The 15,448-nt window shown below is 45.2% G+C and overlaps 1 protein-coding gene across 4 annotated transcripts in view; it reads right to left on the bottom strand.

Moving 5' to 3' along the window:
* The window catches only part of LOC120995510 (multidrug and toxin extrusion protein 2-like), a 104,647-nt gene that overhangs the window by 31,407 nt on the left and 57,792 nt on the right, over nucleotides 1-15,448 (bottom strand). For all 4 annotated transcript variants that reach the window (XM_040424772.1, XM_040424776.1, XM_040424774.1 and 1 more), the window contains exons 5-11: nucleotides 14,469-14,511; nucleotides 11,310-11,354; nucleotides 9,853-9,950; nucleotides 4,305-4,402; nucleotides 3,921-4,034; nucleotides 1,173-1,240; nucleotides 446-554 (exon numbers count right to left, since the gene is read on the bottom strand). In XM_040424772.1, coding sequence (XP_040280706.1) covers nucleotides 446-554; nucleotides 1,173-1,240; nucleotides 3,921-4,034; nucleotides 4,305-4,402; nucleotides 9,853-9,950; nucleotides 11,310-11,354; nucleotides 14,469-14,511 — 575 coding nt within the window. The remainder of the gene's footprint in view (nucleotides 1-445; nucleotides 555-1,172; nucleotides 1,241-3,920; nucleotides 4,035-4,304; nucleotides 4,403-9,852; nucleotides 9,951-11,309; nucleotides 11,355-14,468; nucleotides 14,512-15,448) is intronic.

Raw genomic sequence — 15,448 nt, forward strand, 5'->3', positions numbered from 1 at the left:
CTGTGACGGAACTCAGTGCCAGAAAAGAACAACGCTAGTGTGAAAGTAGCCTTAATCTGGCTCACCTTGCTAGACATGATACACATTTTTCTTTTGCTCAGGCCATCACTTAGGTGGAGTACACCAATACTGTGTGCTTATAAAATGCTGTAGAATGGTGCCATTTTTCTGACTTCCCTTACATTTGTCGTATGCCATACACATACACACTACTTCTTTGGCAGAATTTGAGACAGAATTCTGGCTCCCCTTTGTGGGGTTGACAGAATTCAGGTTTGTAGAGACATATCCAACCAAAGAAAACACACTGGAAAACATCTGTTTGTTGCACCAGTAATCTGTGTCTATTAGATTTTCTCTAAATGCCAAATAAACTTAAATATCAATAAATTGCTGAAACATAGGTATCTGTAGATAATTATTTAATGAATATCATCAGTCTTACCTATGCATAATAGGGAAACTTTACAGGATGTTTTAGCTTGCTCCACATCTCCTGCTCCAAGAGCATTCCCAATCCTCACACTTGCAGCCACACTGAATCCAACAGAAATCTGAGTGGAAAAAAGATTGCTTGCAAATTCCAAACATGCTATATAAACTCAGTGTCTATGAGAAATATCTAACATTTTCTTGGTAAGGATAGTTTCACACTAACATTTGCCATCTCTGGTAGGCTGTTCTGGCAGGGAGCAGCCTGTGGCAAAATGTCTGGATCTGACACTGCCGGATGCTAACTGACACCCACCAGCCCCATCGACTATAATGGGGACAAGCGGAGATTCGGTTGCAACCTGGCAAACATGGCTAGATCTCTGCAGGTCCCCATAATAGTTAATGGGGCCGGACCGAATTCCAGCAGCACCTGGCAGTGATGGAACAGCCTGCCAGATCTGTCAAACGCAGATGTGAAACAGGCCTAATACAAATAGTAAAGCTACATATCCAATGAACTATTGATTGTATCCTTAAAGGGGTTTTCCAGAAATTAAAGATGGATGACCTAGTCTCAGGATAGATCAATATCTGATTGGTGGGGGTGCCAGTAGACAGACACTCATCAATCAGCTCAATGAAGGGACTGCCTCACTGCATACCAAGCACAGCACTATACATTGTATAGTGGCCGTGCTTGGGATTGCAGCAGGCCTCTGTTAACTTCTTTAACTTACCATGTAAGCAGCGGTCATTAGTTCCAACATTATAGCCTGAGCCCCCAGCTCCACAACACTGATAAGCCCTAAGGAAATAAAATGAACATAAGCTAAAACCCTCAAATTAATTAAGATCTTATTTTTTTAGATCGGGTTTTTATTATACACTTTTAAAAAAAAATGTTTTATCCCTATAAAATATTTTTTCATGCTTGCCATGTTACCATTGCCTTTTGTTCTACTGCTTGTCAGCTTTGCTTTGTGGACTGCTGGAGAGTTGTACTCGGCTATCTCCATCAGTCCCATAAAGGTGAATGGAACAGTAGCATGCAAGCGTGACTGCTCTTAGTTCAAACGGGGAAACACAGGGTCCCCATTCTTGTGATCGTAGAGGGCCTCCGTGGTCGGACCTCTGCCTATCAAACGCTTACTGTAATAGGATAATCCCTTTAACTGCCCATTGATTATAATGAGAATTTACACCATAGTACAGATTTTTATGTGCGAGGATCCTTGCCATGGTTTCAGTGATGTGGCTAAATTTATGGATGGATCCGCAGAAATCCAAGGCTCAGGTTTGAATCTGCGGCTACTGCAGAAAATACACATGATATTTTTGCAACTTTTATTTCTATTATGTGAACATAACCTTATAGCAACACTATACAAAAAGATGAGCCTGTATGCATCTGTCGTTCCTCTCTATGGTCTCCAGGACGGTTCTGTATTCTGTCATTTCTGGAGACTAGGGATCAACCGATTATCGGTTTTACCGATATTATCGGCCTATATTCAGGATTCAAAGTTATCGGTATCGGCATCTATTTTGCCGATAACGAATCGGGAACACGAATCGCGCTGACAGCAGCACGATCCAAAACAATGAATGGGGATGAAAGACAAGCAGTGTCTCCCTCCCCCTGTGCTGCTGCCACCAATGAGAGGAGAGAGAAGAAGAGGAGGGGAGGGGCTGTGGCCACTGCGCCACCAATGATGTTAACTCACTCATTCAAATTTAACAGGAGGCGGGTGCTGGCTACAAAATCATATAGCCGCACCCGACCTCTATGACAAGTAGCTGCCATCCTCGGCAGTTAACCCCTGCCGCACCTGAGGGTTTAAGTGCCGCGGATCGCAGCTACCGCTCATAGAGGTCGGGTGTGGCTATATGATTCTGCAGCCAGCACCCGCCCCCTGTATATGAATTAATGGGCGAGTTATCTTCATTGGTGGCGCAGTGCACCCCCCACCCCCACGCAACCCCAGTATTAAAAACATTGGTGGCGCAGTGCATCCCCCCACCCAAGCCCCCCAGTATTAATCATTGGTGGCAGTGGCCACAGGGTCCCCTCCTCCTCATTGGTGGTGCAGTGGCAGCTTCTGATCGGAGCCCCAGCAGTGTAAGCCTGGGGCATCGATCGATTACCATGGCAGCCAGGACTCTACTGAAGCCCTGGCTGCCATAGTCAGCTCCATGCTGCCGTGTGCACAAAGCACAGGGCAGTAGGGAGAGTGTGTAGTCCTAAGGATAGGCCATCAATAGCAAAATCCCAGACAACCCTTTAAAATATTTTCTTGCAATCTTTATTCTATACTCTTTCACAAGTTGCTCTCTATGCTCCTACCTCTGTTATGCATAAACAACAACCCTTTCAGCTGCAGATATTTTTTAAATGTTGAAATGCCATCTTTTCTGTTTCAGGCCTAGTTCGGACTTAAGTGATTTCAGCCAAAACCAGGTACAGGTCAAAAAACACAGACCAGGAGCTAATCTTTCTATTATACCTGATTTCTATATAGGCTCCGCTTCTGGTTTTGGCTCACATTCACTGATAGAAATCACCAACCAAATCATATAAGTGTAAACTAGGGCTATAAGAGGTGGGGGTACTGTTGGGACCCCCACAGATCACGAGAATGGGGGCTCTGTACTCTGTGGAGCCCCCTGAATTGGAGAGCAAAACTAAACTTTCCCTTAGTGCTGGATGCGGTGTTTTTCCACAAAAATAATAAATTACTAATGTCCAAAGGACTAATTTGCACCTATTAATCCAGCACCTACTCATATACCTAATACTTAGCTTTTATTGGTATGCTTGTCAAAACGTATTGCTAACTTAAATACGGTAAATATTAAAATTCCAGTGCGTCGCAGTCCTCACTCATCTATTTAATTTGCTATGGTGTTATACAGCGCCCCCTTACTAGGTGCAGGGTACAGGACACTACTGATGTGGCTGGCTGCGCGCTGCCAGCATGCTGTATATTCAGTGTTGCGATTCCCCTTATGCTGTTTGGGGCTGCAACCTGCACTGTATTAAAACTGGAGCCTCACGCTTCCCCCCCGACATGTTTCGCCGTGACCGGCGTCTTCAGGGGTTAGGGCAGATTGGAGGGTGCAGCTGGTTGGAAATGGCCACAGCTCCATTAATTTCTATGGGAGCGCGGGACATAGCAGAGTACAGAGCTCATCTCTGGCACTCCCATAGAAGTGAATGGAGCGGCAGTGCGCATTTCCGACCAGCCACTCCCTCCTTTTAAGGGGGTCTCTACAGTGTACAGGGCCCCCTTCTCATAATCATTGGGGGTTCCAGTGGTAGGATCCCCACCAATCTGATAGTTATCCCCTATCCTGTGGATAGGGGATAACCTGTTATAAACTGAATACCCCTTTAATCATAGATTGCACAGATTGAAGACTCAGGGATTTATGTTTAAAAGCATTTTTAAGAGAATTTTTTTTTGCAGAAATATGTGTGGGCTAACCTGCTAAGAACCCTCCAATTTCAAAGCTCCACCATTCAATGCACACCATGAGCATGCTGGGTATGGCCAAGCGTATAAAGGAGCCCCATTCCTGCAAGCAATCCCTGGACCAACCTAAAAACAAATCATATTCTATAAGTAATGTGAACAAGAATCTTGATGAGAACAAGTAAAAGAACTATATTAAATATATTAAAATATTATGGAAGAAGAAAGACTAATAACCATGAAAAAACCTGGATCTATAAAGTTGTCAGTGTTACAGCACCAACAGTGTGATATACATAAGGTTTGAAAAAACCCAAATGATAAAAGCACTATGTAGTTCTAGCATAGTTCCCCATTTCCATGACAGTAGCTGTAGATTTATTAATAGTCACATACCTCCCCAGGTTAAAAGATGGAGCTTTTTCCAAATAGTATAAATAAAAAGCAATCCAGACATTGCAAACTGTGATAATGTGTTTGACCATGCCGATCCCCTACAGGAAACCAAAAAACACAGACAAGAAAATGAAAACAATTTATTTTCCTTATTAAAGGCCCTTTCACACAGACAGATTACTGAGCATATGAACTTGTTTCCGATAATTGACCCATGTAAATGTGCCACTGGTCATAGGGGGAAAGAATTATTGATGCGGTACCCAAATTTATCATCTCAGCTCATCGTTTTCTGATCGTCCCTGTACAGGGGAGACAATTGCTACATGTAAATGTAGCTTATTACCTTGGCCCATAGTCAGGCAACTGGAACGTTTGGTATGTTCCCAATTAGGGGTGGGCGATTTAAACGATATACGATATAAATTCGGGCAACGATACAGATTTAGTCTATATCGCGATAGATGACCACGGAGCAGTAGTGAATTGAAGAAGCTTCTCACTCACCTCTCCGTGGCCTTCCGCCTCTGCACCTCGCTGCACTGGCCAGGCCCTTGCGTGCACACATCGTCAGCGCGCTGGCTGACGCTGTGTGTGACGTCAGGTCCCTCCCTGTGCATGCAGGGAAGAAGACGCAGTCCGTCTCCTGCGGACTCCATCAGCCAGCTGCGCACCCTGCAGGAAAGTTAAGTATATAAGCAGGGGCCCAAATCTACCCGGGGAAGGGGTCCAGGGGCGTCGCTAGGTTAAAACATTCGGGGCCTGGGCCTGTGGTGACATCACAGGTCATGTGACCAGCAAAACAGGCTGTGATAGGATGACCTGGATACTGTCACCATCATGTGACCAGTGCAGGATTGGACCGGAGCGAAGAAGAGAAGGAGCCTAATCGTGATGTCTGTACATGAAAAAAGGTAAGTGAAGGGAGAGGCAGAGCAATGCTGGGAGTTGTAGTTATTTAACTGGGATGTATGTTAGGGCTGAGGGGAGGGATGTTATTGACATGGGACTGTGTGCTTGAGGTGGCTGGGGAAGGGAGTGATGTTATTTACATGGGACTGTATGTTGAAAGTGGATGGTGGGGGGGAATGATGTTTATGTACATGGGACTTAATGTTTAGGCTACGTTCACAATTGCGTTCGGGGATCCGCTTGTGACATCCGTTTCAAGGCTCTCACAAGCAGCCCCAAATGCATCAGTTTAACCCCAATGCATTCTGAATGGATGCGGATCCATTCAGAATGCATTTGTTCGTCTCCGTACGCCCCCCCCGTTTCCATTTTGGAGGCGGACCCAAAAATGCTGCAAGCAGCGTTTTTGTGTCCGCCTGGCGATGCTGAGCCAAACGGATCCGTTCTGACTTACAATGTAAGTCAATTGGGACGGATCCCTTTGCATTGACACAAAATGGTGCAATTGTAAACGGATCCGTCCCCCATTGACTTTCAATGTAAGTCAAGACGGATCCGTATTGGGACTTAGAAATTCAAATCTAATACAAACGAATCGGTCCTGAACGGATGCATTCGTTTGTATTATCGGTGCAGGACAGATCCACACGAACGCAAGTGTGAAAGTAGCCTTAGGGGGTGATGTTTACATGGGATTGTGCGTTGGAGGCAGCTGGGGAGGAGGTGATGTTATTTACATGGGACTGTATGGTGGAGGGAGGATTATAACTGCAGGGGGCACTGCAGATCCAGGGGACATTATAGGCGGTCTTATTACTACTGAGGGCTCTATAGGAGGGTCTTATAGATCCGCCTTTTTTCTACTAAGGGCACTATGGGTGCCTTATTACTACTGAGGGGTCTGTAGGGAGCTTTATTACCACTGGGGGAACAATAGGGGGCCTTATTTCTACTGGGGACTCTGTGAGGGTATTATTAATATGGGAGGGCTCTTCTAATAATGGGGCATTGTTGAGAAGCATGTTACTAATGAGGGCATTCTAGAAGGGAATTACTATTGGTAGGACTATTAGGAGCACTATTACTATGGGGGGCAGTAATATTTCTTCAGGATAGTATTTGGGGGTATTGGGGGGGGGGAAGGGGGGGGGGCAGGGGCGTAACTAAAGGCTCATGGGCCCCGGTGCAAGAGTTCAGCTTGGGCCCCCCTTCCCTCAGTGCTTTGTGTGTCTTCTTAAGCGGCACAAGTGTCTTTGGGCCCCTTCAGGCTCCTGGGCCCGGTAGCGACTGCTACCTCTGCACCCCCTATAGCTACACCCCTGGGGGGGGGGGGGGGGGGGGGGTGTCACAGCAAGCAGCAGGATAACACTGTGGGGCCTCCAGTTGGGGGATAATGATAGAATGTGAGGAAGCTAAGATGTCTGTGTGTCACACTCTGCAAAGACGATGCAGCTGAGAGAAGTTGTCCAGACCGAGTGGAGAAGATGATGAGAGAGAAGACCTACAGAGAAGATGATGACAGAGAGGAGACGTCACCTGGAGGCCCTGGATGTGACAGGTATAGCGGCAACATATTTATTGCGGCTTGTGCCCCGGATCTTTTGAGACCCTAGCAACGCCCCTGGGGGGGGGGGGGGGGTCGATGGCTATGGCATGGGGCTGATGCGCTGGCTGGGGGACATAGATGACTGCAAATAGCAATGGCAGCATGGGGCTGATGGCGCTGGCTGGGGGACATGATGATGGTGGCAATGGCATGGGGCTGATGGCACTGGCTGAAGGACATGATGATGGTGGCAATGGCATGGGGCTGATGGCGCTGGCTGGGGGACATGGATGATGGCAAATGGCAATAGCATGGAACTGATGGCGCTGGCTGGGGGACATGGATGATATGGCAATGGCATGGGGCTGATGGCGCTGGCTGGGGGACATGGATGATATGGCAATGGCATGGGGCTGATGGCACTGGCTGGGGGACATGGATGATGGCAAATGGCATGGGGCTAATGGTGCTGGCTGGGGGACATGGATAATGGCAAATGGCAATGGCATGGGGCTGATGGCGTTTTGTAATTTGTATACATACAGAGAAAAATAATATATCGCGATATTTTGTTATATCGCACATGCTTCAAATTATATAGAGATATAGATTTTAGGCCATATCGCCCAGCCCTGATCCCAATAATTGCCTTAGTGTTTTTGTTGGTTTGTTTTTTTCCTTATTACTAAATCAGAAATGTTGACTATTTCATTCATTAGCCAAGCAACACTGGAAAAATCACTTGTTCTGTAATGTGAACTGATTATCATATGCAGGAAATAGCTCGCCAACACAATCTTTGCTCTCTATTGACCAGGGGCGGACTGGGAACTTAAAATGGCCCTGGGAAAAAAACTAAAAGTGGCCCTATGTTGTAGGGCTGTCCCAGCAGAACTATATACCACAGTGCAGCACAATATATTTCCGAAAAAGCAGTCCCTCTTAGATGCCATTTTCTGCCCTACACCTCCAGTCGTTTCTGGATATGGAGCAGGGGCCTTAGGAGGCGAGATGCCGGCCACATCAGTTGAATTCAGCAGGGTATGTGCGGTCACCGGCTGTGTATATGAGTACCCGATCCTCACAGTGTTAATTATTGCCGAGAACTCATTATGTACCTGGCCATTGGCAGAGAGGAGGGCTTGGGTGGCTCCCTGGGCATCGTCCCACCGGGGAACTTTCCCTGTAAAGTCTATGGCCAATCCGCCCCTGCTAGTAACTATAAGCATAATGTTAAAATGCCCCCCCGGTTCAAAAAACACAAAACACATTAAAGGGCTTCTGTCAGCCCACTAAACCGTTTTTTGTTTTTTTTTGCTTAATAATAACCCCTACACTGCGATTTATCCATACATAAGTAAAATAATAATTTTGGTTCAGTAGAATTTGCTAAAACCCTATTTTTATAATATGTAAATTACCTTGCTACCAGCAAGTAGGGCTGCTACTTGCTGGTAGCAGCCGCATCCTCCGATGGTAATGACGCCCCCTCTGCTTGTTGATTGACAGGGCCAGCGGACGGGATCTTTCTCCGCTGGCCCTGCCTGTTTTCATTCAATATCTGGCGCCTGCGCCGCGGCCGTACCTATCTTCAATCGGCGCAGGCGCACTGAGAGGCGGCCACTCACTCGGCCGCTTCATCCTCAATGCGCCTGCGCCGGGTGTAGATGTGAAGTTATCGGCGCAGGCGCATTGAGGATGAAGCGGCCGAGTGAGTGGCCGCCTCTCAGTGCGCCTGCGCCGACTGAAGATAGGTACGGCCGCGGCGCAGGCGCCAGATATTGAATGAAAACAGGCAGGGCCAGCGGAGAAAGATCCCGTCCGCTGGCCCTGTAAATCAACAAACAGAGGGGGCGTCATTATGATGGGAGGATGCGGCTGCTACCAGCAAGTAGCCGCCCTACTTGCTGGTAGCAACGTAATTTACATATTATAAAAATAGGGTTTTAGCAAATTCTACTGAACCAAAATTATTATTTTACTTATGTATGGATAAATCGCAGTGTAGGGGTTATTATTAAGCAAAAAAAAAACTAAAACGGTTTAGTGGGCTGACAGAAGCCCTTTAACTTGGAAATGAACAGAACACTTAAAGGGCTTCTGTCACCCCACTAAACTCATTATATTTTTTTTTGGGTACTTATAATCTCTCAGTGCGCCTGCACCGATGACATCACCGAAAGAGAAGACGTCATCGGCGCAGGTGCACTGAGGGAGTGCTGAGGAGGCAAGCCTCCTTATCTCAGAGCGCCTGCGCCGAATCAACACAGGCGCGCGATTTTTGAAATGCTGACAGGGCTGGCCGGAGGAGGAGATCGCGGCTGGCCCTGTCAATCAACAAGATGAGGGGGCGGTTTTCTGCGGCTGCTACCAGCAAGTAGACGCCCTACTTGCTGGTAGAAAGGTAATTAGCATATCATAAAAGTACGTTTATTGCTAAATCTACTGAACGAAAATTATTAATAACATAATGTATGGCAATATGGCAGGATAGGGATTATAAGTACACAAAGAAAAAAATAAATGAGTGAGTTTAGTGGGGTGACAGAAGCCCTTTAACCTGGTACTCTCCATTACATCTTTTCAGCTGCAGATCTGACGATTCCCAGACTCCTATTCTGTCATCCAAGATGGCGGCTCCACTTCTCAGACTACCTGATGCACACTGTGGATCAGTAGCCCAAGACACTTCCTGATTGTCCACATGAGCAGTCCAAAGCAGCAGGAAGGGTCTTGGACTATCAAATGCAGGTAGTCTGAGAAGATGGGATCTGCAGCTGAAAATATGACAAGGCAGCAGGTAAGTACTGTGCTCACTCCCAGTTATACCGTGAGGGGCAGGGTGGTTGGTCGCATTAAATACTACAGTTGTGCGCATGTATTTTCACAATGCTGCCACAGTGATGGGACTAGTTACATTATACTACACCACATGCACCCTTACAGGACACATTTTATTTCCCTGTGTAAAATTCATGGATATGCAGTACACACAGTGAAGCTTAAATAAACAGAATAATTAACTTTCTGAAGTACATAATGACAGATGAGGACACTGCATGAATAACTATGATATGTAAAAAGACTCACACCACGCCCAGATTCAGGCCATACATAAAGATGGCATTCACTGCTACATTAATGAGGTTTACAGCAAGACCTGTAATAACTTGAGGCCATATTATACCCTGGGTGGAAACAAAAAAATTATTATAAACTTCAAAATAATGAAAAGATAGTAAAATCTGTGTAAAAGTTCAGATACGGTACAAACTGCAATATGCAACAGATATGGAGTATAATTAGGGATGAGCGAATTTCATATTTTGTAATTCGAGTTCAGGTTGTGGTATAATCTGAATTGCGTTATGTATTCCATTACCACGGACCATAACGCAATTCCATGATAGAATGCATAACGGAATGCCTTTAGAGGCATTCCGTCATAATAGAAGTCTATGGCCTGAATAACAGGTCCATCTGGTTTCCGTTATGCTGGAGTCCTCTATGAATTTAGGGACATTTCAGCCATACAGTGCTCAAACGGGCTCAAAGGGTAAGACATAGAAAAAAAAAGAAGTGTTACTGCACCTCCACTGATCAATGCCACTGCATTTCCCATGCCGCTTCCTGTCCCGGGTAAAAATAGCAAGAAAGGGCCACACAGCCAATCACTAGCCTTAGTGGTGGCGCACCTCAATCAGTGATCGGCCATGTGGTACTTTCTTTCAGTTTCTGGCTGTGTTGAGCCAGGCATATAGTGGAGAGCAGTGGGGCCCAGAGCAGCATTGGGACAGTGATGGCAGGAGATCAGTGGGGGAACAAAGTTTATTTTTAAATTTTTTGGCGATTATGGCGAAAAAAGATAGGAAGGCGCTCATAGGGTAATAAGTTCACTAAAAAATGTATGAAAATAGGACATCAATGGTTGTGCTCACCTTATAGTGTTGTGCATACGTAGGCACAACACTCGTGAGGACAGGGGGGTCGGTGCAGCCGGTATCTTCTCAGTCCTCGTAGGTGGAGTGGCCAATTCTCCAGAGGAATGATATGGAACACAATGGGAAAAGTTTTGTGTACTAAAATAGCACACCAATTGATACCTTCTGGCGCAAAGACACGACCTCAGTAGAAAAATAAAGGGTCTTTATTGATGAGTGACAACGCATTTCGGCGTCAGTACACTCCTTTTTCAAGTCTGTGGGGTCCATGCTGGGGCTTGACGCGCGGCCTTGCTTCAAGCCCCAGCACGGACCCCACAGACTTGAAAAAGAAGTGTACTGACTCCAAAACACGTTGTTACTCATCAATAAAGACCATTTATCTACTGAGGTTGTGTCTTTGCGCCAGAAAGTATCAATTGGTGTACTATTTTAGTACACACAACTTTTCCCATTGTGTTTTAAATTTTTTAACATTGTCCATTTTTATTTTTGTCCCTGGAAAACTCCTTTAATAGAAACATGCAATATGATGAGAAACTAAGGAAAACAACTGTACAAAACATCTCTAATTTAGTGAAAGAGTTCAAATATCACAAGATGTACCTGGTTTGTTAAGTATCGTGTCTGTAGCTGATAAAGGAACACTGCCTGTAATGGAAAATAAGAAACAGCACTAAAATCAACATACACTGATTCACAAAACAATGGGGGTTATTTATTAAGAGGGTTTTTGGTGTAAAAAAATAAATAAAAATAAATAAGTTGCAAGACCCTGTTTCGTGACCTTTTAAACGGCCATGCAACAAAATTTTACTCTGTCCTTGGCACCGGGGAGTGGCGGGGCCAGGCCCGCTGCCCCAGGCAAATTCATTAACATTTAGGCTGGGTTCACACTTGAGCGTTTTACAGCGCGTTCAAACGCGCTGTAAAACGCTCAACACATGAAAACCAATGCTTCCCTATGGCCCTGGTTCTCACTTGAGCGTTTTACAGCGCGTTTGAACGTGCTGAAAAACGCCCTACGCTCAAACAAGTTCTTGAGCTTCTTTGGGGCGTTTTGACGTGCGTTTGTAGCCATAGGACACTGCAGTCAATCACACAAACGCGCGTCAAACGCGCGTTTACTATTGCAAAAAACGCGCATAAAAACGCGGGTCAAAAACGCGCGTTAAACGCGCATATCAAATACGCTCAGGTCTGAACCCAGCCTTACACCTGTTTCAGGGACTGGATTAGACATCAATGTAGGGTTGCACCGGGTATTGAAGTATGGATACGATACTGGGTCTTACTATTTACCGATACTAGGCTGCGCTGCTGTACAGCCTAGTATTAGTTAGAGAATATGGCATGCGCAGCTCTCAGCGCGTGCCATGTTCTCTTCACTAGCACAGTGGAGAAGGAGGGAGTCCCTCCGTCCCCACTGTGACGTGACTGCCGCTGCCACCAATGGGGAGATAGCAGGGAGGAGGAGGGGAGGGGCTGCGGCCACTGTGCCACCAATAAATGTAAGACACATTAATTCAAGTATAGGCAGCGGGTGCTGGCGGCGGTATCACAGCCCCGGCACCCGGCCTCAATAACAGGGCACAGCGATCCCGCGAACCTCGGCAATTAACCCCTCAGGTGCCACACCTGAAGGGTTAATTGCTGCGGTTTGGCGGATCGCATGCCCTGTTATTGAGGCCGGGTGCCTAGTCTGTGATACCGCTGCCTCCTATACTTGAATTAATGTGTTAATTACATTCATTGGTGGCGCAGTGCGCCCCAATTGTTATATTCATTGGTAGAAGTGGCCACAGGGTCCCCTCCCCTCCATTGGTGGCAGTGGCAGTTCCGATCGGAGCCCCAGCAGTGTAATCGCGGGGCTCCGATTGGTTACCATGGCAGCCAGGATGCTACTGAAGCCCTGGCTGCCATGGTAAGCTTCCTGTTGCTGTGTGCACTATGCACAGGGCAGCAGGGAGAGTGTGAAGTCCTATTCACCCTAATAGAGCTATATTAGGGTGAATAGGACAAGGGGGCTAATAGTGTAAAAAAAAAAAAAGTTTAATCGTCCCCTTTCCCAGTTTTACATATAAAATTTACAAACAATAAAAACTAAACATATTACATATGGCCACGCCCGAAAAAGTGTGAACTATTAAAATATAAAAAAATATTTCCTATGCGGTGAACGCCTTAACAGAAAAAACTAAAACAAACGCGCGATTTGCCATTTTTAGTCACCTTGTCCCCCCAAAACAGAGGATAGGACTTTCCATAAAATGCAGAATGCGAGGATCACGCCTCTATTAAATTTAGGGGCATCCACCAGCAAGACCCGGTCTGATGCCAATCTTTGATAAATAAACCCCAATATGTCATCAAAATTAGAATAAAATAACAGAAATAAGGCGAAGTATACAACAAGGCTGATGACCTTGCTTTTAACTCACACAGTAAACACAAGTATTTGTACTTGTGGAAAAATTTAAATCTAACAACATCAGTGGAAAAACAATTATCTGGTGCCTGCACTTTTTTGAAACTTGAATTGTAAGGTGAAGAAATATACTTTTTGCATCCATGCGAAAGGAGAGTTAGGCCTCAGGCACACGACCGTATGTATTTTGCGGTCCTATATAAACAGTCCTATCCTTGTCCGTAATGCCTATTTTTTTTGCGGAGCAGAAATACGGACATACGGAAGCGGAATGCACATGGAGTGAAACTACACAGAATGAAAATACATTCGTGTGCATGAGGCCTTAAAGGGAATCTGTCATCAGGAAATGTATTGATAAACCAGACAATGCCTTGTAGGGCTAGCTCAGCTGCCTGTAATACCTTTCGCTCACTGATCCGTTGCTTCATTCTGGAGAAAGTACTTTTTAATCTATATGCAAATGAGAAGTTTGGTGCACCGAGGGCATGCCCAAGCCACTCTGTGCACCCTCACTCTCCCTGATTCTTCTGTCAGCCTCTCCTTCTTAACTGACAGGGCCAGCCAAGGTGATGATGCAGGAAGCGGACCGTATCTAGAAGAGGAAGGGGCTGACAGAGGAATTAGGAGGAACAAGGATGCACAGAGTGGCTTGGAACCGCCCTCAGTGCACTTAACTGTTCATTTGCATATGGATTCTAAATAATTTTCCTCCATAATGAAGCAGCGGATTCCCAAGTGAAAAGTATAATTGCATTCAGCTGAGCTAGCCCTACAAGGCATTGTGCCTGGTTTAGGGCGGGTTCACATTAGCGTTATTGAATTCAGTTATAGGTTCCGTTATAACGGAATTCTTGGACGGAATGCAAAATGGAAGTCTTTCATAAGCGTTCCATTTTGCTCCGTCCTAATATATGTCTATGGGGGCACATAACGGTTCCGTTTGTTTCCGTTATACATGACAGAAAAAAATTGTCCTGTCGACAGGACAATTTTTTCCGTCATGTAGAACGGCAACAAAGGGAACAGTTATGTCCCCCTACAGACATGTATTAGGACAGGGCAAAACGGAACGCCTCTTAAAGACTTCCATTTTGCATTCCGTCCTAGAATTCAGTTATCACTCTGTTATAACGGAACCTATAACGGAATTCAATAATGCTGATGTGAACCCGCCCTTAGCAGTGAATTTCCTGGTGACACACTCCCTTTAAATAATTTGTTCAACAAACTGGAAAACCAAAGTTTTGTGTGTGACTTTTTACAATGCGAATCACTGCTTTGCCCATTTCCTTGTTTAACTAATGTATTAAAAGAAAGCAAATGGGAGAACTTACAGGGAGAGCAGGAACAAATATCATCACATAGGTCTGTGTCAACCTAGGAAATAGAAAAAACACCTGGCATTTACAAACCTAGGTATTTATTAATGAACTTAGATCCAAGTCAATGTGTAAACGGAGGTCACTCATGCAATCTTGTGAAAGAGGAGAGATGATTAATCTGTGTGACATTATCTTGTAAAAAAATAACTTTTATTGTGTCATCCATTTATGCAAGGAAAGGAATTTTTCCTTAAATGGTTTGTCTGGGCTGCAGATATTGATGACCTATACTCAAGATCAACATCAGATGGGCGGGGGTCTGACTACCGGAACCCCTACCGATCACTTTGTAGGCAGGTTTACCTGAACAGCTACATTTATCATGTGGATAAAGTTAATACAAGACACTTATGTATTGTGATTCTCCATATTGCCTCCTCTGCTGGCTTCATTCATTTTTTAAATCTGATTATACGGCCAGTTCACACAACTGATTTTGAGAAGCATGCTTAAAAATAAAAAAAAACTCACTACAGAATCCAAGTGTCTTTTTTTAGCATGAAAAAAGCTTTTTTTTCAAACATTTTTACACATTTTAGATTTTTTTTTTTAAACAATGGATTCGATACAAATCAGAATTTTCAGCTTGAAGCAGATCTGCGCCAAAAACAGATGGAAAACGCACAAATTAGGCATGGACAAGAGTTAGACCCCCCCCTTTGAGCAGTACCGATGACCTATCCCGAGGATAGGTCCTCAATATCATTAGCCTGGACAATCCCATAAAAGTTTTTTAAATCCCCGCCTTCCTCACTCATCGGGACATGTCAAGGGAAGCATACTTACCCGTTTCCTGACAATTGGTTTCGGCAGTGATGTGCCTCATTGGCTGCAGCAGTGCACATGACCCTGTCCATGCTGAAAGCTTATAGGCAGGGATCAAGGTGCAATAAACACAGTGATTCATGTAGCTGAAACAGTGTCAGGGTGCA

The sequence above is a fragment of the Bufo bufo genome, chromosome 3 (assembly GCF_905171765.1).
Source record: "Bufo bufo chromosome 3, aBufBuf1.1, whole genome shotgun sequence".
NCBI lineage: Eukaryota > Metazoa > Chordata > Amphibia > Anura > Bufonidae > Bufo > Bufo bufo.